This window comes from Sphaerodactylus townsendi, linkage group LG12 (genome assembly GCF_021028975.2).
Source record: "Sphaerodactylus townsendi isolate TG3544 linkage group LG12, MPM_Stown_v2.3, whole genome shotgun sequence".
Taxonomy (NCBI): Eukaryota; Metazoa; Chordata; class Lepidosauria; order Squamata; family Sphaerodactylidae; genus Sphaerodactylus; species Sphaerodactylus townsendi.
The window spans coordinates 32,788,801-32,814,682 of NC_059436.1; the positions used below are offsets into that span (position 1 = coordinate 32,788,801).

A 25,882-nucleotide genomic window follows, 5' to 3' on the forward strand; every position below is an offset into this window, starting at 1 on the left:
AAACACCCTGTGAGGTAGGTGGGCTGAGAGAGCTCCGAGAAGCTGTGACTAGCCCAAGGTCACCCAGCTGGTGTGTGTGGGAGTGTACAGGCTAATCTGAATTCCCCAGATAAGCATCCACAGCTCAGGTAGCAGAGCTGGGAATCAAACCCGGTTCCTCCAGATTAGATACACAAGCTCTTAACCTCCTACAGAATCCTACGCCACTGCTGCTCTATTGTTTCCATGAAGTAATGAGCGCCCCTTCGTGCATGCAAACTGCCCTGAAATCACAATCAAAGGTTGCTTTTGAACATCTGGGATTTGGCTAGTTGCTAGGGTTGCCAGAATCCAGGTGGTGCCTGGAGTTCTCCTGGATTTCCAGAATACAGAGGAAATGGCAGCTTGCAGAGGGCAGACAACACGGCATCACATCCCCACTTGAGCTCCCTACCTAAACTTTGCCCTCCTTGGCACCACCCCGAAATCTCAAGGATTTTCCTGAGCTGGATAACTACTTAATTGCATATTTTTGGATTAGCACAGATTAGGGATACCAGCTCCAGGTTGGGAAATTCCTGGAGATTTGGGGGTGGAGCCTGGGGAGGGTGGGGCTTAGGGAGAGGAGGGGCTTCAGCAGGGTGTAAGGTAGGGGTGTCCAATGCTGGCGCTTCATGTGTTCATGGACTACAATTCCCATCAGCCCCTGCGGATGACCATGTCAGCAGGGGCTGATGGGAATTGCAGTCCATGAACATCTGAAGCGCCAGTGTTGGACACCTCTGGTGTAAGAGTCCACCCTCCAAAGCAGCCATTTCTATGATCTGTGTCATCTGGAGATGGGTTGTAATTGAGGGGACCTCTACTACCTCCTGCAACCCTATCTCAGATATCTGCACAAGGTTCTTGAATTCCAATGCTGGGAGGCTGCTAAAGGACCTGTCTTGTACCAACATCTGATCTGGATGATTTCTGTCTAAATTGACATAGGTTTTTTTTCAGTGCTGAGCAGGGCAGTTGTCTGCAGAGAGCCTTTTCCTACACCATCTTCCCTCTCTCACCAGACCTGCAGAACAGGTTTCCAGAAGCGAGGATCTCTAAAGCCACCATTCCTGAGATACTGGCTGTCCTGCGTGTTGCTCCCAGAACTGGGAATTGTTTCCACCTCAAAGCAATTAGCCTTCAGGCTGCAATTACCAAGGAGGTAGAGATGACAGTATCAATGGGCATACTGCTCCGGAACCGCTGACAGAATGTGGAGGCGCTGGGGATTTAGTAATAGTACTCCATTTGGGGAACCAAAGACCTACGGGTTTCAAAGACTTAGATTTCACTTGAGTCTTGGAGTGCAGGTGAGGCTAGCATCCCCTCCAAGGGGAGGAATGGGAATTATGTGCCTGTCACCAAAGCAAGGCTGAACAGCCATTGCTCAAAAGAGAGCATCTCCCTTGAGAGGGGAACAAGAATGTGTGGGGAACGAGCATGGATTTGGCAGGGGGGGCGGCAGACATAACACCTCAGGTAGAATAGACTTCCTCTGGGGACGGCTTCAAATTAGGAGTGACTCAGATGTAGGAACCATTTGTAGGCAGAGGCTGTACTTCCTCATTCACACTTTTAGAAGTTTTGCTCAATGGTTTTTTTAAAAAAAATAATAAAAGCTCTTACCGGACCGGCCGAATGACACTAACTGCACTTGCCATACTGTCAAACTAAGCATCCCTACACGCAGGAGGATTCCTACTCCTTTGTTACCAGAACTGAAACTTTTTTTTATTACCAAAAGCAACATTCTCACAAATCCAAACTTTTTTGTCCTGTGCAGCTGAAATGCAAGTGTGTTTTCAGTGTTTGCTGGTGGCACAAAACTGAACTGTACATCTTGAGACTGTCCCGGACTGGATTCTGAAAATGTTTCTGTGACAGAGTTGGTGTCACTGGAGGATACTGAAACAGTTCAGTACCTCTGCTCTACAGGAAATGAGTTGGTGTCACTGGATGATACTGAAACAGTTCGGCTCTACAGGAAATGAATCAAAGGAAAGCATCTGCCAGAATCCCTGTAGGCTGGAAAAGACGGGGAATTCCAACCCTCTCCCCTTCTTCCCTTGTTACACTTTCTTTAACAGAAAAGTTATACTTTCTGCCAGTTATACTTTCTTTAACAGAAAAGATGCTGGATTTCTCCTCTCTCCCTCTCCCTCTCTCTCTCTCTCTCTCACACACACACGCGCGCGCACACACACACACACACACAAATGAGTTCTTCCCCCACACGTCCCAGCCCTCTCCTCCTTTTTCTTCTGATTTGCTCTCCCTCACTGTAAAACAAATGTTATTTTAACTACTGTTCTTTTGGACTTTGGTGTAAAATAAATTATGCAGTCGTGGGCCAGCCCGCTCCCTGTCTGTACAGCTGCAGTACAGAGGAGTGAAATGTTGGTCTTCAGCTTCTACATAAGCTTCCTCATGTAGTGGAGAGTGATGTGTTTATAGGCACAGAAATAGTTGTGGTTGGTTTGAGCAAACGGTTCCCAGGTTCACACATGCAGAATTGGTTTTGGTCACTCCGTGGGTTGGGGTGCAAGTATCTATCCCAGGGCAGAGCAAGAAAGGGGAAATACACACACACACACACACACACACATGCGCACACACAGCTGGACCATAGGGTTTTCAAAGCAAGAGGTGTTCAGAAGTGGATTCCCCTTGCTGCTAGCCTCCCCACCATGCCCCCTGGTTTTCCTTGGAAATCTCCCATCCAGGGCAAACCTTGCTTAGCTTTTGAGAGTTGATGAGATCTGGAGCTATCCACATTAGGGAATTCTCTCTTCCTCTCTCTCCTTATTGCCACTTAAGCCTAATTTAAGGCAGCTAATCAGGAAAAAAAAAGTATAGTAGTATTAAAAATGTCAGGATGGTCAAATTTAAAACCCAAACCAATATAATCCCCATAATCTGTTAAACCCCACTGAAGAAACAGCTATCCCATTTAGCCAGAGCAAAAAGCTTCCCCAAACAAAATTTGTCTGCTGAATACCACCAGCAGGCCCTATTACATGTCACGGCCCATGCATTTCCATGCCGGCATATGCAGGAAGGTTCATATGGAAGGAAACAAGTCCTTGTGGTTAGTAAGCCAGCCAGGCCATGCAGAGTTTTAGTGGTCAAAACCAGCACTTTAAACTGGGCCAAGGTCCACAAGTGTCAATGCAGATATTTTCAAAACTGGGGAGATGCCACCTACGAAACCCCACTACTTTTATGCTGATAGATCAGAATACAGAGTTTAGAATCTAGAAATTCCTCTACAAAATTTCAAGACCGTGAAAGCAGAGCATCGTTTGCATGTTGAGGACATTTATATTTCCAAACTTCAGGTACTCCGCTTGGCTTCGTAGGTGACTGAAAGCATGCAGAAACAATAGCCATCCTATTGACAAAATCTCGTATAATAGTGGTCCTGCTGGAAAGCACTAGAGCCAATCTACCAAGATACTACAATTAATGATGTCAAAAGTTGCTGGGGGGCGGGGGGGAGAAGAAGACTTCACCCAGATCTTAGCACGGATTCAAATTTATGGCCGAGGGATGAAAACTGGTTTCTGTTTTCCAAGCTTAAGGCCGAGATAGAAAACAAGCATCAGTCAAGACCATGAAAATTATGTTGTCACCATCTGCTGCATCGCCATAGTGAAGAAATGGGAGCTTTGGCCACCATTCACTTTAAATCCTGCAGAATTCATGAGAACACTTTGTGGCTACATCCCAGGAATGCGGTGAATATCACCGCCTACTTTCATTACCGCCCCCATGCTACTTTTAGGCTGATCGAGCTGTGTAATGCTTTCGCACTTTGAAAATTGGTAACCCACTGGTCAGATTTGCTCATCAAGCACTCTACACCTGTGCAGAGACTCTGCTTAGTTGCTGCATCTCTCACTTCGCTCATACAAGATAGTGCAAAGAGAATTGAGCACATTTTTGCCATCTCGAGGAATGGCATGTTTGCCTGCAGCTCCTCCCTGTTATCACACTTTAGATAGCAAGAAGACCGAATAGGTTTGATGTGTTTACAGTGATCGGGCTTAGAGCATTCAAAATACAAGCTTAATTAATGAATAAAAGGGGCATAGTGTGTATCATCTGCTCAAGCATCAGGCAGAGCAAAGACACAAAGAAAAGGTGAAAACATGAGTCCTCTTTATACTTATCCTAAACAATGTTTAGTTAGGACAGGCTAGTCTTTTAAAAAGTTGCAGTAGCTAAAGTTCAACCTTACCTTTGTTCTCCAAGTTGTGACTTCTCCCCATTGTCCTTTGCCATATGGACAAGATGGAGTTTCTAGGTAAAGATTTAGTCCTTAATGCCCTATTCCCTGGTCAAAAACCCTATGAGAAGAGAACTTTTCCCCCTTAGCATAGATAATTTATAATCTCCCCTTTGAGGGGCTATTCCCTTCTGGGGACCATTCTGATCTTCCTGCCTCAAAATCCAATACATTAGACTAAGAGGAAGAGAAAAATTTCTGGCCATTTGGCTGTTTATATCTCTGTCTCTTTTTGGTGTGATGTCATTGTCCCAGACATGATTCATTTTGTGATCCAACTTCACAATGATATATAGATATAGCATAGATAATAGTATTCTGCATTTGGGAACTGTTAGGAGCTTACAGTATTCAGGGAGACTTCAAGATTGAGAGGCACAAATAACACACGGGAGCATGTTCTTTGTGCTTTGCTGCGCATGCTCCATTTATTAAATTGTAAGACATTAAGATTTAATTTGCTCATGTGCACAATAAAGATCCATTTGGTTACGGGTTTCAAGGGAAAGGCCTCATTTTTGTAGTCCGTCATCCACCAATTTCAGCCATGAACTTTGAAAGCTGTCTTTGGCCTAAGAGTGCAGACAGCAACCTTCCAATGAATGGGAAATTTTCAATCTAAAAAAAAGTTGCTATCCAGGCCTTAGCCAAGGAAGCTTTTCAAAGTCTGCAAAAGTCAGAGCATTGCAAAAGGCCTGAAAGAATCACTGCATCCACACATCATTGGAGACTGTACTGTTTTCGATCTACAGTGAATCTATTTGTTGTCTTAACTTATTCAGCATCTCTTTCACCCAAAGTGGCTTACAGTGATTTTCCTCTCAGACGATCCTCACAACAGCCCTGCGGGTCAGGCTGATTGTGTGTGAGTGGCACACGGTCACCCAACAACCTTTCCTGCCAAAGCGGGTCCGAACCCCGATCTCTGATCATTGCTACTCTGTCAGCAGGCCCGGCTGCAGTCACTGGCTGCTGGATTTTGCAGGATGGACAAACCCATCTCGGAGGCAAGCGACTGCTATAACACAAAGATAATGCGATATCCAAAGCTGTGTGGATGCAGCCGGGAAGGGGCTGCGTGCAGTGCTAAGGCCTGTCCTGTTCCTACTTCTGAGCGAACAAGTTTTTTGTACGTGTGTGTGTTGGGGGTGGGTGGGTAATGCTTCTACCAACCTGTTGAAACAGACGGCTAACTTCTCTGCAGCCACACCCAACCCTGCATGAAAAAGCATTGCCAGTCTCGGGGGGAGGGGGGGGGTACGGCCAGAAGGACTTTCTCAATTGCCCCCTCCACCCACCCACCCACCCACCCCGCCCTCCGCCATGAGTCACACCCACGACTGCCTCCCCCCCCCCCCTTTCCTTGGCCGCTTTCCCGGAGTCGTCGCACCTCGCAGAGTCTCTCCGGCGCTCACTCCCGTCGGGCCACTTGCGCGGGGAGGGGGTTCGATCTTCCCCCCCGCGAGAGAGTGCTGCAGTGAGCGCTGGCCGGAGCCCCTTTCGCCGGAGCTGCCCGGGCGGCGACGGGCTGCCTGCTCTGCTCGGAGGCGTCGGGGCCGGTGCGCCTAGGGGCGGTGGGCGCATCCGAGGAACCCAGAAGGCCCCCAGCTGTGCTGATCCGGGCCCAGCCGCGACTTAGGACCGGGAGAGGCGAGCACTCGGTCGTCGGGGGTACGAGCAGGCAAGAGGAAGGGTCTGTTCCCCTGCCTTCCCCTTTCAGCTTTGTCCACATTCATGTGGGTTTTTCCTGCGCTCCTTACAGTAGCACCTGGCTGGTGCCCTCTTTAGGAAGCTAAGCGGGAGTAGAATTAGCCATGGAGAAGAGGACGGTAGGGTGGCATTCAATTTTATTCAGCTCTTGTAGCCCTCCCGAGCTCCAGAAAAAACTTGTGGGGCCCAGTAATTCAGAGGAGCTGTCTCTCATTTCTGAGCATTTTAAGTATCCCGAGTAGAGAGTCGAGACAGACACTACAAGGGGTAGTTTAGTCATTTCAGACGGCTCAGGCAAGGGAGCCAAGCCACATAACCATAGGAAGGCAAGAGACCAGGTGCAAGGCCTGGTGTGGCAAGAAACAAGCCGTCTTCCCAATATTTGCAAAGAATGTGGTGCTCGCTTTGAGGCAGCCCATCATCTGGGGACTGAAAAGTCTTTTGGAGCATCTGCTGTATTGGGGTGGACTCTTCCTGCCTCCAGACTGCATTGCTTTAATTCCTGAAAAATGCCTCCTGCTAAGTATTTTGTCCCTCTAAATTGGTAATAAACTACTGTAGATATGTTTCCTTGTGAAGTTCTGTACAGTCTCTGGAATAACCTATTTCTTGTTCACCCAGAGAATGGATATTTGCATCCTGATCAGTGTGCTCTGCAGACACAGGATATGTGGTTGCTGGCTTCTTGGCATTCTGGTAAATTTTATGAATGTTTGAATTTTTTTTTATTAGCCAACCTATGGCCTGCCTTTTGCTATCTAAGGGGGCCAAAGTCAGTTGACATTAACATTAACCAGTTGGGCCATTTTTCAATGACTGCAGGTTTCTGGAACCCTTTAAGACTTTTTGTTTTTGAGTTTGCTTAGCACTGTAGCTTTCTAGGTGAAAGTAAAGATTTTGAGTTTGAGCTATTAAAACAACAGTATATGATTATTCTTCTTTATACCTAATTTGGCTATTGGTCTGTCTGGCTTACTACTGTTTACTGTGTCTGGGATTCTCTGGAGTCTCAAGAAGGGTAATATCCAGCTACTTGAGATCTTTTACCTAAAAATACTGGGGGACGAGGCCTTCTGCACATAAAGCACCTACTCTAATGGTCACTTCTGGACGCTTTTGCAGAAAAATAACATCATTATGTGAAGTGTATTCCGTGTTTAATTTCTAAGAGAAGGGGTTGTGAACCTATCTAGCACCCCTTTTCCTGGATGCTGTTAACTGATAACTTGAAAGAGCTGAACTTAAAAATACGACATTTACAGGTTGGCCTTCCCTCCAGAGACATCCTAGGCTTCACTGTACCTGCTGAAAATCACACTTCAAAAGGTTAGTGTTTTGATCTCTGCCTTTATGCATTTATGTGCAGAGCAGGTTGAAGAAATGTCAAAATCTCTCTCTGTCCCTCAGGGGTCTGTAAAGAGCCAAACTACTTTTAAAAAAACACCTGAGAGCATGAAATCCACAAACTGCCAGTATAAGAGAGTTAATTTGCCTAATTGGATCTATACGATGTAATGTTGCTGTTAATTGACATGTTGATTAATAATCCATAATTTTCTGCAGTCAAAACACTGTTTGTTTTGAGTTTGGTTGTTGTGAATCCTTTCATAGAAAGTGGCACTCAGCAACCTGCCTGATTGCAGTGGTGTAGCGCCCAGGGGATAGGGGGGACGTCTTGCACCGGGGCAGGGGCACAGGGCACACATGTACCCCATGCGCAGTTCCCTCTCTCTATAGCTCTGCCTGATTGTTTTAGTACACTAGCATATAAATCTTCACCAATTTACAGTTGTAGTACTGGCAACTGTTTGCCTCTCTCATTTTACTTCAAGTAAAGCATCTCTAAAAACCTCCATAGTTTCGTAAAAGTATATATACCGGTATATATATATTAATTTGATTCGATTTGTACCCCATCCTTTCCCAACAAAGCTGGGCTCAGGGCAACTTTCAACAATAATAAAAAATACAAATATAAAATTAAAACATATAATTTAAAACCATAGATCCTAGTTTAATTTAACAAAATGGAGCCCTATACTACCTTATGTAAGTGGAGCTTACGATTGATGAAGTTGGTTCAAGGTGGTTCACGAAAATATAAAAACACGAGGGAGGGAAACAGGCGGGGAAAAGGGAAGGGAAATTCCCTTCACTTGCTGGTTATTCTGTCATCCTACACACCTCTTCAGTGTAGCTCAACTTAAATATTTTATGTTCTTTTTTAAAAATGGCTATATTAGGTTCCATTATTGAGCCTCTTTTGGCCCCAGAACCACAGGCAAAAGATGCTGGTCTATCTGAATGCACATAGCTGCCTGCTACTGAGTCAGACCGTGAATCCATTTAACTCAGTCTACTCTTGAGTAAACTGAGTGGCTAGTATTGCTGGCAGGAGAAAAAAGGACCTCATTTTAATCCAACTGTTTTGCTTAATAGCTGATGCACAAAACAGCTGACTTCAGCACAGTCCCTTCCCCCCTTCTCTGTATCCATGATGGAGGATTCCTGCCTTGGCTGCGAATGGGTTGTCTGAAATTAAGACGGAAATGCAAAATTTCCTCTCCTATATGTGGCAAACATGTTGGATGTTCCTTTTACCCTACAAATGAACACGTGAGCCCTGGGCATCTGGGGCTGGGGGGGCATTGTCCGTAGATATAGGACTTTCAGCCTTTAGAGGGCACTATGGAAGGGCAGCAGTGCAAACTAAGGGGCGTAAAGAGTGTTCTTGCTTCTTTCCTGCTTCCCTCCAAGGATAGACCCAGTTCTGCCCTGTGAAGTCCTGCTGCCCCTGCTCCCATCTTCAAAGCCTGCATTTGGGCCATTATCTAAGGGACATCCAAGGAAAGTCTTTCCTGGGGTGGGAGGGAGGCATCAACAGCTCCTCCACTTTTCCTCTTCCAGGTCCTGTGCCCCTCACCTTTGAGACCTGGGAACATGTGTACGAATACACACCTTCAGCTTTGGACTGGTGGCACGCGGACAGGTACTGCCAGCAGCGTTTTGCTCAACTTCTCTCAGAGACCTGGGACGGCGAGCTGACATCTCTCAGCAAAAAGCTGCAATCCCACCAAATCCGAAATATAATCTGGTGGAACGACGAGGAGGCATTCCTGCAGAAGCCCAAGCAGAGGCGTGAGTAGAAACACATTTCGAGGTTGGCAGGTAAACCTTTATGCCTTGGTCATCAGGGGTTTAGTACAGAAGTAGGCAACATTTCTGGCCATAGTCCTGGGGAGAGACAATGTCTGTCTCCTAAAGTGTTGGTGTGTCAGTCAGGTGGATGGAAGGAATTAGGGCGAGACTGATCAGACACAACATAAGCCAGTTGAATCTTGGCAATGCTGCCAGCACCTCAGGGTCTTGCCATTGGCATGGCTGGTGGTTGCATGGGTCCAGGAGGCAATGATGGGCATTAGCCATACCTGCTATCTTCTCCTATGCTGCCAGCCCCAGCCACGTTTCAAAGCACCTTCCCTTGGTTCCTTGGGTGGACATTCAGCTCTGTCTGCCATTCAAAAGAGAGCCGCTATATTACCGGTAATTGGAAACTCCCTGGTACAAAGAAGGTGCCGCTCACACCAAGTGCCCTGAAGTGTCTTCAAACATGAGAGTTGTTCCTTTATAACAGGAGGCAGAAGAGGTCGCTTGTTCGGTGCCTAAGAATGCTGGCAAAATGGCCTCCTGGGCCACTTTGTCAGAATTCTTGAAGGGTGCTACAATGCATTTTTGTTGCAGCTTTTTCCAAATCTCAACCAATCCACGATGCACAAACATATGCCTGTTTGTGAAGATCCAGTCTTCCGCCTGGTTCCCCTTTTCAGTTTTTCATCTTGCTCTGCTCCTCAGGAATTCACTCCACGCCAATCCTGGTGTTCAAAAACAAAACAGACACGAAGTTTGTGAAGGTCCTGGTGGATTTCCCAGAGATGCCAGCTGTGAGCGCCTGTGGCCACATCCAGTGGGATCCTGGAGCTGTGGAGATCTCCACCGTCTTCTCATACGCAGTCCCAGCCTTCATCAATGAGTTCCAGTTGCGTGGCTTCGTGGACGAAGACGGTTTCGTCCGGTTTGCCATGATACTGCACGGACATCACTCTCCGTACCTGCCAGTGTTTCGCAGTGACGGGCAGTGGCACCACTTCTGTGTCACTTGGCAGCTTCACAATGGCACGTGGGCCATCTATGCCGACGGGAAGAAGAAGGCCTCTGCTGTGGGGCTGTCTGCTTCGCAGGCTGTCGATGGCCACGGGACTTTCATTATCGGGCAAGATCAAGATTCTCTGGGTGGAGCTTTCAAGGAGAAAGAGTCATTCAGTGGGAACCTCACAGACCTCCATGTCTGGCAGAGAGTCCTCAGCAGGGAGCAGATGGAGAAGGTGCGTTCCTGCATCTCCATTGAGGAAGGGCTGGTATTTGGCTGGAACACGGATATCTTGGAGGTTGAAGTCAGCGTCCAGCAGGCCGTGCTGCCACTCACCTGTCCAGGTAAAGCTCACTCAGGTTGGAACTCTTGTTGGAGGCTGTCTACTGCTTAATCTAGGGCATAGGTCCGTGGTGGCGAACCTTTGGCACTCCAGATGTTATGGACTACAATTCCAATCAGCCCCTGCCAGCAAGACCAATTGGCCATGCTGAAAGCAGTGTAGGGCTGAGAATAGTTGTAGTCCATAACATCTGGAGATGCCATAAGGTTCGCCACTGGTATATGGGTTATAACTGTCACGGCGCTCCAGAGGTTATGGACTACAGTTCTTGTCATCCCCTGCCAGCATGATGCTGGCAGGGGATGATGGGAACTGTAGTCCATAACATCTGGAAGGCCGCAAGTTTGACACCTGTGATCTAGGGGCTTGCAGCTTTCCAGTGTGGGGAATCCCTACATGGAAACAGCCTAATTGGAAAGGAAGCTGAGCAAGGGCTACTGATGAGCCAGCACCTTCTTTGCAGTGCTCCCATTTTCTGCTTGTTAGTAGAGACTGACTGTGTTGGTCTCTATAGTGAAGCTGTGTGGGGAGGGGAGCATCTTGCCACTGGGCAGGAGCTTAGAATGGCAGTCTTCATGTCAGAGGTTCTCTTGTGATGGCCTCTAACTCACCTCTGGAACTGCCTGAGTTCAAAAATAAATAGGATTTTTTTTTGTTACCTGAAAGGCTACCAAAATTGTAGCAAAAGCTTTCATGAACTAGAGCTTACTTCTTCAGATGCAGTGAGTGGATCCCCAACATGTACGCATTTTACGTAGGAGGAGGAAAAGCAGGCTGTCCAGTCGCCATGAAACGCAAGGTATACAAATATAGGGATATCAAATTCAATTTTTTAAAAAAGCACAGGAACCCCTTCACTAATGTATGATAATCTAATTTTAATACCTAGGTTTTATTCAGATAATAAATGCCCATAAAGAGTCAGATGTCAAGGGGTGGATCCTGTGATGCCCTTCCAATACGTTGGAGCTCCTAGTTTTCCAATACAAGAAGGGTTCCTTCAACAAAGGAGGGCTTTTCTTCATCAGAGGAAGCCTTTCACCATCATTCTTTGTTGGAGGAATATGAAACAGAAGAGAGTGATAGGATCCAGCTTAGTGGAAGGAAGTCATAGGATCCAGCCCCATGTCTTTGTTCATGCCAGGTGAAGGTAGTGTGAAATCTCTTAACGAACCTTCAATTCAGCTGCTTCTTGATGGATTCTGCTGCTGAGGGTCTTTTGCAGAAGTATAGTGACTTCTACATCTCTGTGTCTGCGTTCCATAGGGTGGGTATTGTAGTACCAAGAATTCCTGCTGCAAATCCTTCAAGGGTAAGGGCCTGTTCAAGATCTGAAGCAAATCCCATTGTAATATGGCACTTAGCTGTAAGACAGTGGATTGTGTGATGTGCTAAGGGTGGTAACTGGAAGCATTTAAATACATGTAGAGTTTATGAAGTTTTGGTGTAAAGTGATGCCCATGCGTCCATCATGAAGTTGTACACTGGTGTCCAGAAAATGGACCTGATATGTGGACTGGTCAAGGCTCAGATTGATGTAGAATCTCTAAAGAGTTTTCTTCCCATATGTCCAGATGATGCAAATGCCATTGATAAATCTCAAGAACAAAAAGAGATGTTTGTAGCTATGGATATATTTGCATGCTGTGGAGTCAGGCTTAGGAGGTTAAGAGCTCATGTATCTAATCTGGAGGAACCGGGTTTGATTCCCAGCTCTGCCCCTTGAGTTGTGGAGGCTTATCTGGGGAACTCAGATTAGCCTGTACACTCCCACACGGCAGCTGGGTGACCTTGGGCGAGTCACAGCTTCTCGGAGCTCTCTCAGCCCCACCTACCTCACAGTGTGTTTGTTGTGAAGGGGGAAGGGCAAGGATATTGTAAGCCCCTTTGAGTCTCCTGCAGGAGAGAAAGGGGGGATATAAATCCAAACTCTTCTTCTTCTTCTTCTAGCCTGAAGGTATGAGCTGTTACCAAATCTGAAGTAGTTATGGAAAAGACGAAGTGTCAAAGTTTGATAGCAAGGTGCAGAGGGTTTCTATTAGAGATGATATTGTTGGTGACTCACAGTATGTCTTTGTGGAGGATGTTGCTATACAGAGGCTCCATGTCATTAATGGCCAAGATTGTATTCTATCAGCTTCCTCAGTCAATGGCTTAGTTTCTCCAGGAATTAAATAGTACCTCACAAAGAAATGAGGGTGCTGACGGTACAGGGTCAGAAACATGTCTCCTTGACCAGGATTTTAACGGGGTTTATTTTTCTAGCTGTTTTATGGTCTGCTTCTGTCTGAGGCCTGTTTAATTATGTTTTTAGGGTACTTGATTGTTTTATGCTTTTTTATGCCCCAGTTTATCTTTTGTGGGTTGTTTTGTTTTTATATTAATAATTCATGGTGCCTTTATGATACTTGTATGCCACCTTAAGCAGGACTCAATAAATAATAGAGTTTTGCCCCTAAATACAATAAGATACGCATGAAATACATGAATTCCATTTTCTTGCAATGTTCTCAGTGGCATGAGTGTTATAAGATATCCAATCTCCTGAACAGCTCTGATGTGCTCTTTTGTGAAACTGTTGCAAATTTTATACTGGAAATTAGTAATTTTAGCAATTTTAACTGTATTTCTTAACCTTGTTTTGTTTTAAAATTTTGTCCTGTTTTATATGCCAATAAAGGCTTGTGTTGTGTAATAGAGTTTTGTTCAGTAGATAACATAGTGCACTGGGCTTACCAGTTGTTGGCCTTTGGCAGACACCTTTGTGTCCCGCCCTTCAGCTCCCACTCTCACTTGATGGAGCAGTGGTTGAAAAATGGTGGAGATGATGGTGGGGGTGCCATGATGTCAGTGACACACCCCCACCCCAAGCTCTGCCCCCCAATGCTCCCAGGGATTACAACTGTAGAGCCCAAATTGCCTTACACCCATAGGCTGATAGCGTCAGTGCCTGAAACATTGGGTGTCCCAGGGTGCCACGTTTGCGTTCTTCAGGTGAAAGATAGGAAGTTCTTGGGATATGTCTATATAGAGTTCCTGTGCGTATGTGGATAATTTCTTCATCATTTTCTTCAATTCTTTCTAGTATTATTTTGCAGGGTCTAAGAATAGTAGCTTGTAGAAATGTGGCAAGTTGAGTTGCCTTTCAGCCTCTCAGAGAGCCAGTGTAGTATAGTGGTTAAGAGTAGGTGGATTCTAATCTGGAGAACCGGGTTTGATTCCCCACTCCTCCACCTGAGTGGCAGTGGCTTATCTGGTGAGCCAGATGTGTTTCCACACTCCTACATTCCTGCTGGGTGACCTTGGACTAGTCACAGTCTCTCAGCCCAAACTACCTCACAAGGTGTCTGTTATGGGGAGAGGAAGGGAAAGGAGCTTGTAAGCCAGCTTGAGTCTCCTTACAGGAGATAAAGGTGGGGTATAAATCCAAACTACTACTACTATTCTCCTTCTTCTATATAGTCCAACTCGTTCTTGATGGCAGCTGTCCCTCTTTTGTCAGCCTCTTTGATTATGTTGTCAGAATTGTCCTAAGGCTGCTTATTGTGTTCCTTTGTGCACGGTTGACATTGCGTTGTTACCAGTGTTGTTTGTTGATTACTTCACCCTGGGCATGGCAATGAAAGTTGTCTGTGTGGAAAATCCAGTGAGGCATTACAAACTTCAGAATAATCCATGCATTAGGGAGGATGCTTATATTGGGTACCAATTAGCCTAATATCAAATGAGATTTGTTGGAGCCCCAACAGCTGGAACTGTTTTTCCCTGTGCATGGCAAACAGGTTGGGCAAACCATGAGTATAGGCACCTGGGAATAAACTGTGGGAATGTCCATAGAGTTGCCACTAATATGCCACTGATGAGTAAAGCATAGCCCATGGAGATGGCTTCACATGGCCTTGAGAGGAGGAGCTTCTGATCTTCTCTCTTCCATACACTCCTGTCCGCATGCTCTGTGCAAAGTGTTTCCAGGTCACCACTTTGGCCAACCTTTGGGCTGCTTTGTGAGAAGCTCTTAGATCAAAGTGGATTGTCTACATGATGTCACATGACGACTTGGAGTCCCAGGGCTTTCTCCTTTGACTTGAAAATAAAACAGTGGGATTCTTCAACATGGCTCCAAGGGAATACCCCTCTGGAGTCTCTCCATTGTTGCTATGGGAGGGGGGTGAAGTTGAGCTCCACTTGTAAAATAGTATAGATCAGCTCACTGCCATGAACCATCCCCCCCCCCAGCTCTTCTCTCACCCTCCTGCCATTCTCTATAATGCTGTTGCGCAGCTTATCATGGAAAGTAAAGGTAAGAGGAATGGTGGGGTGGCAGATCTAAGCCAAATAGGAACTGACACAATCACCAAGACTGTAATTTTTTGCCACTGCAGTGGGGGAAAGGGGTGGAGTGAGGGACAGGTGTGTGTGAATGCCATCCTTTCTCAGTCTCCCCCTCCCCCACCCCCCAACCAGCATTCACATTCCTATTGCCTGCTGGAACTAGAATGTTCATGAATACTTCATGACATCACAGCAGCACAGCCAATAATATGTAAGCATGGGGTAGGTGACAGGCCAGAAGTTAAGCTAATTGACCAGTTTGAATAACTTGCCACAGTGAATAGTGAAGAGCCAATATAGGCATTCTTTGAGCCCATAGGTGTAGGCAAAATTCCTGCAAGGCTAATGCTTTCTCTTTGTAAGAATCGCTGGTGTATGTTTGTGTGTGTTTACAGGGCCTGTGGAGGAGTGCCGTGTCTTCAGAGTTTCCCCCGCAATCCTCACTTATGCTTCTTGCCTGCAGCCATTGCCCTTTGTCTGCCGCTACAGAAAAGGTATGGCTGTTAGTCCTGTCTACGCCAATAGGTATTACACTACATACAGGGGGTAGCGGCTCAACCATCCTCTCCTAGCACTGGGAGTGGGGAACCACAGCTCTCCTGTTAGCCTTTTCTGTATGCCATAGCAGAAGGAAGCACACCAATTATTTCTGCCCTGTATAAAACAGCCAAAATGCCTGTGATGACCATTCAGTCCACTGCCCTCTAGTAGAGCCATGGTTGCTGCTGTTCCTCTTTGGCCCCATCAGCACATGCAGAATAATGCACTTTCAATCCACTTTTCACAATGGTTTGCAAGTGAATTTTGCTATTCCACACAGTAAAATCCAGCTGCAAAGTGCATTGAAAGTGGATTCAAAGTGCATTATTCTGCATGTCCGGAAGGGCCCTTTGTGTTGAAGGCACCACCTGAACTCCCTTGCCAAACTCCAGACAATTTCATCTCAGGGCTTCTGGTTGTTTCGGCTTGAGCTTGCGGGGGGTGGGGGGGCGGCATTGACGTCTGCTCTCTCATTAGGTCGCTGTTTCTCCTGGGTAGTTTCTGGCTTGCCACAAGAAAATGACTTTAAGCCACAGCTCCGCGTGTGCCCTCGCCACCAACTTGCACTGTTACTGCTTCCTCCTGAAAAATCCTGAGAATTGCAGCTCTGCCAGGGATCTCTAATAGACAGTTCAAATATTTTCCTCAAGCTGCATTCCCAGGATTCCTTGGGAGAAGCCTCAAAAGATAAAACTGCATTTAAAATCAGTACGGGGCCAAATTGGATGTTCTTCACCACAGTGTAACTCTTCTTAGGTTTGCATTGCTGTGTCTGTTAGCAGAAAATGGCTGGGTGTTCACAGAAGATGTAGGCTGCTTCTCAAATAAAAAGGGTTGCCGGCTCTGGGTAGGGAAATGTCTGGAGATTTGCGGGGTGGAGACTGGGGAGGGTGGGGTTTTGGGAACTGAGGGGCCTCAGCAGGGTATAATGCCATAGAGCCCATCTTCCAAAGGAGCCATTTTGTCCAGGGGAATTGATCTTGATAGTCTGGAGGTCCCTTGTATTAAGAAGAGTTTGGATTTATATCCCACCTTTCTCTCCTGTAAGGAGACTCAAGGTGGCTTACAAGCACCTTCCTCTCCCCACAACAGACACCTTGTGAGGTAGGTGGGGTTGAGAGAGTTCCAAGAGAACTGTGACTAGCCCAAGGTCACCCAGCAGGAATGTAGGAGTGCAGAAACACATCTGGCTCACCAGATAAGCCTCCGTCACTCAGGTGGAATCAAGCCTGGTTCTCCAGAATAGAATCCACCTTCTTTTAACCACTATACCACGCTGGCTCTCTTAATGGGAGATCCAGGTTGGTGGCCATAGGAATAAAGTCCACACTAGGCTTTTTCCTTCAGAAAAGAAACGGGCACTACTCGTTGTTAGTGGGAGCCACACTGAGATAGGAAAGGAGAAATAGCCTTCCAGTTAACTATCTAACTTTGCCTCCCTTCCTAACGTGGCTAAAGAATTGCCAAGACTAGACACGATTGTATCTTTCATCCTTTTTTGTGTTTATCCTCTGGTAACAGGTCTTTTGTCAGCAGCATCCCAAGCAAATTAAAATCTCCCTGTTGGGTTTTCCTTCTCAGATATTTATTATCAGCTGAAGGAAACACAGTCCAACTCCAACCCATGGTTCATAGCCCAAGTTAACAGGCGGGCAAATGCCACAGTGGTGAGTATCAAGTATCCGTCTCATTTTCCAGTTCTTCTAACTAATGACCTCATTTTGGGGGACAGACTACGCCAGATGCTGGAAGATTTCTCTTCCTTATTTTCCCCCTTAATAACTTGCAGCTAAAAAGGACATTTAGATTTTAGGGGGTGGGGGGGGAGGTTAACTCCCTCCCTCCCGTCAATGTCATTTTTGTGATAATCTGTGTGATTTGGTGGTTGACTTCAGATCAGCAAGCTCCAAGTTCAAATCTGCGCCATCTCATAAAGCTCAGTGGGTGATGCTAGCCCAGCTACCCTGTCTTTCAGCCTAAACTTACATTAGAGGGTTGTTGTGGAAACAAAATTGGGAAGAAAGAACTCTATCTGCTGCCCTGGGCTCTTTGGAGGAAGATGTAACAGATACATTGATCTTGATTCACCCTGAGCTGCTCTGTGTCTTAACTAGGAAGACCTGCAAGCACCTTTATGAATGACTTATAACAGTTCCCATGGGACAGGGGGAACAAACTGTGAAAACGGCAGAGAGGACTTTTAAAAACCTTCCTGCACTAAACAGTCCCGTTCAGATACTGCCCTAATTTTAAAAATTGCTAGGAAGATCCATTCATAGATCTCCCACTCTGGATCAGAGGGAAGATCTTCACTTGTACCCAACGTATTTTGAATCCAAAGTGGAGGAAGGGAGAATGGGGGAATGTGCTGTGAGTCCCTACTTGGAGCCTACTTGGGAGAAAAGTGTGGTATAAGTGAAGTAAGTAAATAAATAAATGAGGAGGAGCACAGGAAGGTGTTCCCAGAAAAGCCAGGACATTCTGGGTTTCTTGATGGGGGCTGGAAATCTAATCCTGGCCCAATTGGACAGGTGGAAAACAGTTGTGGACTGAAATCACCTCTGGGCTCCAGGCAGTTGCCTGATTCCTCAGGCTGGACAAGTGAAATCTCTGGATGCAGCCGGCAGTCCCATGCCTTCCCTTTGGAGCTGTGGGCACCCATTTACACCACAGGAGCTTTTGTTCCATTTGAAAAGCATAATAAGTTTCCAGACTTCAAAATGCACAAGACCTTCTGATGAAGTCCCTACCTGATCTGGGCAGAGTGTGTGATGGAGTACTCATGCTAGGGGCCTTCATGATATTGCACAAGTTCCCACTCCTCTGTTTCTGTCCTTTTATTATTTATGGATGCCTTCCCTCCTTCTCCCCTTTCTTCAAATGTGCAGACTTCTCTCTGCCAGCCAAAACTTCCAGATTCTGTGATTCTACACAGCCACACCCTTCTAAATCCACTGCTTTCCCTAGGCTTAGAAATGTGTAATTGTGTTTAGAGTTGGCTTGGTTTTGGAAGCTAAAGGAACCAGTGCCTGGATGGGGAATTTAGGAAGGGACCCTGAGTGCTGCAGCAGACCTCCTCTGCGTCTCCGCAGTTAGCCCCACCTTTCTAGTCTAGGGCTTTTTGTCCTGCCACAGATTCCCGAGAGCGTCTTCCAGGCGCAGGCTGAAGGCCTGAATCTCTCAGCAGCCACTGAATTCCTGGAGGTTGTGGAGACGGTCCTGACGGAGGCTGAGCCACCCACTCTGGACTCCGCTGCTCTCCTGGGCGTCATCCAGTTGCTGAGGAAGGTCTCTGACTTTGACGTTGTCGAGGAGCCAGAGCAGCTGGCCATGTTGGAGCAGCTGAGCCAGCACTACGTGGAAATTGCTGGGATAATCCTGGAGGAGCAAAACGCCAAGGAGTGGTCTGAGATCCAGCCGGTAAAAAGAGGCACAGTGGGGGTTGATGGGCCCAGGAAGATGCCAGGGCAGCTGTGGGCTCTACTGCCACTGAGGTCTCTTTCAGCTGTTTGTGTCCTTCTCCAGATCATCGGCGGACCCATGACAGTTGTGGACAACATGGACAAGATGGCGTCTAGCCTCCAGCAGCTTCTGAACACAGGGAGGCCCCGAGTCACCATCAAGAGTAAGAACATTGGTGAGTTGAGGTGGATGTTTGAGGTGCTCTGGGCACATGAGGAATGCAACATAGGAATGTGAATGCTAAAAGTTTATCATGCAGCCTGCATCCACATGTCCTTGGAATGTTGCACTTCCATTGTGCTGGCAACAATTTGCAACTGGCTAGCTAACCTAAAAACTGCACCCCCTGCAGGCCACAAACTGAAAAAACACTAAAAAAATACAAAAAGCACAAACGAACATGGGGGGCGGGGCACGCACACAAAACTCAGATTTTGCACCAGGCTCAATTTTCCCTAGCTACGCCTCTGGGAAATCCCTAAGCAGGATTTGGATTGCAGAAGGCTGAAACCAAGCAGAAATCTGGAACAGAGCTGAAACAAGGCACAAGCATTAACATGGCATTTTATGCCTAATAAAGGCTTACTGTACTGCACTGTAACATGGCATGTTAAAAGTTGCAGAAATTACATAGTGGGATCGCACAGCAACAAATAGTTTGGAGTATACACAGTAGTATAGTCCACAATCCCTCTACTTTTACTAAAGCATCTCTCTAAACCGGTTTGCTACAGCGCAGCATATAAAAACTCTCCTAAATAATTTAATTTTGCATGGTTTGCAGAAAGCCAGGAGAGTGGGGGCTTTCTTGACCTCATCAGATCAGCCTTTCCATCACAACAGAAAATGCACATGTACAGGCAGTTATCAGTTTTACCTTTTGCACAGTGGCATAAGCATCAAAGCTGTCATGGTGAAGCATAGGGGGAGGGACAGTCCTGCAGGTATGAGGGACCAAAACCATGAAGGGCTGGATGAACTTGCTTCTCCATCAGTAATGCTGGATCCAGTATATCCCCCTAGGTTCTTACCTGAGTCAGCAAAGGCCAGCTGAACTCCACTGAAATGTCCTTCAAGGGACACAGCAATTACCTGTCTTTTCATGATTTCAGTTTATTCACTCAGTCATTTAACCGTAATGGCCGAACAGTGATTCAGGATGTCTATCACATCATCATAGGAGCCGCGTGGCGTAGTGGTCAAGTGCTTGCACTGCCACTCACACGGTCAGGAGTTCGAACCCCCTGTGGGTCAGATATCCTGGCAGCTGGCTCATGGTCAACTCAGCCATCCATCTATTCCTTGGTCGGTAAATGAGTACCCCGCACATAGCTAGGGAGTAAAGAATAGCCGGAGAAAGCAATGGCAAACTACCCCACAAAAATGGCTTGCCTATGAAATCACTGCTTGCAGTGGTACCCCAGGGTCAGACACAACTGAAGGGGAAACTTTACCTTTATCACATCATCAAGAGAACTGACTGAGGAGGAACATGAGCCAAGCTATATACTTACAATGGAATACAGTGTTCTCCTCCGTCCCTTCCATCCACCCTCCAAACAGTTCTTAGAATTAGAAATGAATTTGGTGGCCCATAAACCTGTGAGTCTCTTTCTCCTCATTCTTGGCCTCCCAGGAGTTGAAGTGCGACGCATCGAACTTGGTGCGCTTTCAGCTCACCGTGCAGCATACATCATGCCAAGCCAGCAGGGAGACAAGACTGACCAAATTGAGGTTCCTTCAGAAGAAATGGAGAAGCTGAGCATGAAAGGTGTGAAAGGAGACAGTACTGGGTGCAGCCTTTCTGATGTCTAAGCTACCTGTTCCTTTTGTCTGTTGGAATTACACCAGTACCAAGAAAGTTTCAGTTCTCCATGAAACCAGATTTTGGTGAGGTTTGGGGGGAGTCAGCTTGGACTGAAAGATGAAAGTAAACTAGAGCCAGTGTGGTATAGTGGTTAAGAGCAGGTGGATTCTAATCTGGAGAACCGGGTTTGATTCCCCACTCCTCCACCTGAGTGGCAGAGGTTTATCTGGTGAAACAGATGTGTTTCCGCACTCCTGCATTCCTGCTGGATGACCTTGGGTAAGTCACAGTGCTTCAGAACTCTCTCAGCACCAGCTACCTCACAAGGTGTCTGTTGTGGGGAGAGGAAGGGAAAGGAGTTTGTAAGCCACTTTGCGTCTCCTTACAAGAGAGAAAGGTGGCTATAAATCCAAACTCTTCTTCTTCTATGTCCCAACCTGGTCGGGGTGAAATAGATATTGTACTGGAGCAGGGAGGGGTTGGCCCCTTGGCCCAATCAATGCTTTTGCTGTGGTAGTTTTGTATTTTGCCCACACCCAACAGGAGTTGTCTGTGTTTGCTTCTGTCCAGGCCTGCATCGAATCACAGTAACTAACACCTGGTATAACTATGGCTCTCTTCAGCACCTTCTAGGCAGTAGAAGTGCTGTGTTCAAAGATGCGGCTGTGTCAGATGGAGGCAGAAGGTGAGTTACCTGGATCATTGCTGTCTGCCCTACATGGGTCTGCAGCACTCAGTGCCTGTTGCCTCTGGTTGTGTTTATACAGTGTTTGGGAGAGAGATGCGGGATGTTTTTCTTTCTTTCTTTCTTTCTTTCTTTCTTTCTTTCTTTCTTTCTTTCTTTCTTTCTTTCTTTCTTTCTTTCTTTCTTTCTTTCTTTCTTTCTTTCTTTCTTTCTTTCTTTCTTTCTTTCTTTCTTTCTTGCTAAAGCAAAAATCCCTGTGTGCCCAAGACAGTAGTGTGGGAAGGGCCTCTGAGATACATTAATTGCAAAAAAAAAACAAAAACCCTGCTGGTCTATGTTAGAAGCAATCTGGGTTGTATATTCATTTGTTTACTTAACTTGTATAGTCTACCTTTCTCACAGAGATTCAAGGCAGATTACACAATTCGGAAAAAACAATATAATGCTGACAATTAATGCGTGAAAACTGGATGACAAAATTAGAGAACAGTACAACAAAACAGCAGCAACTGGCAGTCATGTAAAACAGATTCCACAGACATGGAAACCACAGTCCTATTCCTTTTATAAAAAGGCCTTCGTGAACAGTTCTGCTTTGCACGTTGTTAGAATGATAGAAATGAGGAAGCCCTCCTGACCTCTTGAGGCAGGACATTTCAGCCGATGGGAAGCAGAGAATGCTTTCATGTGGACAGCTGTTGATATTACCAGTTTGCCGAACAGCACCTGTAGAAGACTTTGTATTGTCGAAGGCTTTCACGGCCAGATTCAACTGGTTCTGGAGGGTTTTCCACCAGACCACGGCCACACAGCCCAGAAAACCCTCCAGAACCTGTAGAAGACTTTGTTCAGATGAGTGAAGTTGCTGTTTGCTGTGTCAACTGGCTGAATTTTAAGCAAGTGTCTTTACTCTCATTCTGCAGAGACAAACACACTACTCTGCGGAATGCTAGGTGGGCATCCTGAAAGCAGCGACTGACAATAATGCTGTTTTGTCTGTTGGACACTAGGTGGCAGTGGCGCCCTTTACATCATCAGCATGGAGAAAGACTGGCCTCTTCCCATGTTAATATTTATATGGGGTGGGGGTGGGCCTCTATGAGGGGAAGGTCAGGATGAAAACGGACTTGGGGAGGAAATTCTTGATGCTAAGTAACTGAAGTGGTAAACAGACCAAAGGACAGCGTCCAGTCTAGGTAGACCCTGGATTTCTCTGGGAATTATGCCTGATTCCAGACTGAAGAGATCAGTTTTCCTGGAGAAAATAGCATATCCTGTTTCCCTGAAAATAAGACAGGGTCTTATATTAATTTTTGCTGCAAAAGATGCATTAGGGCTTATTTTCAGGGGATGTCTTATTTTTGCACCCCCCACGTCACCAGACTGTTCTGGGGAATCTGTAACTAGGGCATATTTTTGGAGTAGGGCTTATATTTCAAGCGTCCTCCAAAAATCCTGAAAAATCATGCTAGGTCTTATTTTCGAAGTAGGTCTTATTTTTGGGAAACAGGGTAGATTCTAAGTGAAATCCCTCCCAAAAATTACTGCCAAACACACAGTCATAGATCTCATATTTCTGGGAATTTCCCAGGCCAGAGTTGGCAACCTTAGTCAAGTCACTGTAGTAATGAGTGGGGGGCAGTATGCAAAAAACATCCATTATACAAAAAAGTCTATTTCCTGAAAGTGAAAGATCAGAACTGTATGAGAAGGATTTGTTTTGAATCCTGCATTGGGAATCCCATTGTTTTTTAAGGCCTGAGCCTTCTTTGGTTTGGCCAAGTTAGCCATCACAGTGCCAACATATCTGTCCCCATTCGCCCTCCCTTTACATGATGCAGTAAACAAACTGTGTTGCTTTCTGCTTAGGTATCTGAGTACCCAGGTGGGCTCCTCCATCATCTCCTCCACTGTGGTCAGTGACTACGAAGAAGTCAGCACCTCTGTGCGTTACCGTCTGCAGCACCAAGCACAAGTCCAGGTGAGGATTAATCCCAAAGTAGACGTGAAATATGAGGTCACCACAGGAATGTTTAGCTGAACGGCAGCTGCGAGTTTCCCATGGAAACACAATTTCCTATGAGGTTGATTAAGCTGCCTTGAAGGAGCTGGCTCAAGGTCACCCAGTGATCTTCCATGGTAGAGTCAGGGTTCGAACCTGGGTCTCCCAGATCCTTGCCCATCACTCCACCATGCTGACTCTCACTTGCAGTAGGAACTCAGACCACCAGGGAAAGCCGATATCTGGAATAACCAAAATATTGTTTCCTAAGACCTATTGCACAGGATCTTTTCCCTAAGAATTATTCAATGGAGGCAAGTTTTATTTTAGCATTAGCTCCCTGTGCAGGTTTGAAGTGGATTCTTTTTTGGACTTGAATCAGAGGCCTGCTTACCTGACTCTTTCTTTGACACTCTTTGCAGCGTCTACCTGAGCAGCTGGTGGAACCAGTCTGTGCCTTCTGGAACTTCAGCAGAAGGTAGGCAGCTTTGTGCAAGTGGATGACTTTTAATCCCACTGGAGGACGGTTCGTATCCCCAGGAAATAGGAAAGGAAAGAAAGTGTGCAACAGAAGAACTTGCTGGGAATCGGAGAGGGGAACGGACATCTCTTTCTCCAGTCTCCGTGCAAACAAAGCCAAAAGGCCTCCCAGAGTCAGTCAATCACTCTCTCGTCTGAGATTTACTGGCCGTTATGTGTCTGTTCTTACAATCAAATTGCAAGAAGGAGCCTGCCCTGCTGGGGAGGTTTCCTTTGGCAAAGTTATTTGCAAAGAAAGTGACCTTTGCTGGAGGCCCCCCTTAATTACGCCTCCTCGCCAGGACAGGGAAGAGGCACTGGGAGAATTACGACCCGTGAGGAATGCGAGATGCTCAGTCCGTCGTAAATATCAGCTGGCACCAAGATGTTGTTTTCCTGTCTGTGGTGTCCTATTTTCCCTGTCTGCCAGAGAACTCCACACCATTGTGTTGTTTTTCTCTTCACCTTTGGAACCTAAAGGTATAAGGACACATACCTGTTTTCTCCTCCACAGCCAATTTCAACAGACTAACCCCCGATATTCCAATTTCTAATGCTCCAAACATCTGGATACAGCCACAAACAGCTGTGTGGGTGGAGGGGAACAGAACTGTGGCAGATGCAGCTTAGTGGCAAGGAAAGAGCGGTACTAGAGGAGTCCGTCATGCTTTTCATTGTTGTGCTCGGGACACTGATTTGGCCAAGTGAATACCAGTTATTATTAGTCTTTTGGGTGCAGTGGAGTTTTTGTGTCTCTCCAGTTAATTGCTGTAGTGCACAGGTGTCAAACTCGTGGCCCTCCAGAGGTTATGGACTACAATTCCCATCATCCCTTGCCAGCATGGGCATAACCTCTGGAGGGCCACATAACCATAACCTCTGGAGGGCCACAAGTTTGACACCTATGCTATAGTGCTTTCCACTCCTTTGCCTGTTGATCAGTACAGCTTATAGTCCAGATCTCAGCCCAGGTTTCCCCCCATCCCTCTCTCTGTCTTGTACCAGCCCTGAAGCTGGCGGAGGATGGTCCTCTGTGGGCTGCTCCGTCATAACCACCCACATGGAATTCACCACCTGCTTCTGCAACCACACCACCAACTTTGCAGTTTTGCTGCAGGTCTATGAGGTTCAGGTAAGAAACACAGTGAATATCAATGGTGGGGGGGACAGCAGGGTTGACTGAGGGCCGGTCGTAAGTGGCTTGTTTTTCTGTGCTGGGATAGAGGAGTGCAGAAGAGGAATCGACCCTGAAGACCCTGACGTTCATTGGCTGCGGCGTTTCATTCTGTGCCTTGATTGTCACCTTCGTTCTCTTCCTGGCTGTCGGGTAAGGCTGAAGGGTGCAAAGATCTGGATTAAGAGTCTGGGTTCTGGACCACCTTGCAGATGTGGGACAATTTTACTAAAGGGCCTGGCCACTACCACAGGCATACTAGGTTGACTAACAGCTAATATTTTGAAGATTCAGCAGACCCTCCCACCATCCCCCTAGCTGTTGTGTTCACTGATGTTTTAGGCCCCTTCCGCACATGCAGAATAATGCACTTTCAATCCACTTTCACAACTGTTTGCAAGTGGGTTTTGCTATTCCGCACAGCTGCAAAGTGCATTGTAAGTGAATCGAAAGTGCATTATTCTGCATGTGTGGAAGAGGCCTTAGGGCAGTGGTGGCGAACCTTTGGCACTCCAGATGTTATGGACTACAATCCCCATCAGCCCCTTCCAGCATGGCCAATTGGCCATGTTGCAAAGGGCTGATGGGAATTGTAGTCCATAACATCTGGAGTGCCAAAGGTTCGCCACCACGGCCTTAGGGCCTTTCCCCACTCTCGAGAATCTCCCCTATGCCGCGCGCTGCTCTCAGCGCACGGCATCCCTGGTGCGCGCTCGGCCGTCCCCGCGCTCTGCGCGGGGTCATCAAAAGGCGCCATTTACAAGAGCGCCAGGAATGCCACGCACTGAGGGGGCGAGAGAGGGGCAGCGTCGGGGCGGCTGCGCTGTCACCACCCCTGTCGTGGGGAATGCC

General features: G+C 46.7%; 1 protein-coding gene across 1 annotated transcript in view; it reads left to right on the forward strand.

Annotated features, from left to right (window-relative positions):
• ADGRD2 (adhesion G protein-coupled receptor D2) overlaps nt 1–25,882 on the forward strand; it is a 74,906-nt gene that overhangs the window by 21,590 nt on the left and 27,434 nt on the right. The window contains exons 3-17 of the mRNA XM_048512127.1: nt 5,819–6,045; nt 6,641–6,715; nt 7,282–7,345; nt 8,927–9,157; nt 9,872–10,510; nt 15,237–15,335; nt 16,963–17,048; nt 18,517–18,801; nt 18,907–19,018; nt 20,480–20,614; nt 21,221–21,335; nt 23,205–23,316; nt 23,760–23,815; nt 24,862–24,988; nt 25,080–25,183. Coding sequence (XP_048368084.1) covers nt 5,819–6,045; nt 6,641–6,715; nt 7,282–7,345; nt 8,927–9,157; nt 9,872–10,510; nt 15,237–15,335; nt 16,963–17,048; nt 18,517–18,801; nt 18,907–19,018; nt 20,480–20,614; nt 21,221–21,335; nt 23,205–23,316; nt 23,760–23,815; nt 24,862–24,988; nt 25,080–25,183 — 2,467 coding nt within the window. The remainder of the gene's footprint in view (nt 1–5,818; nt 6,046–6,640; nt 6,716–7,281; nt 7,346–8,926; nt 9,158–9,871; nt 10,511–15,236; nt 15,336–16,962; nt 17,049–18,516; nt 18,802–18,906; nt 19,019–20,479; nt 20,615–21,220; nt 21,336–23,204; nt 23,317–23,759; nt 23,816–24,861; nt 24,989–25,079; nt 25,184–25,882) is intronic.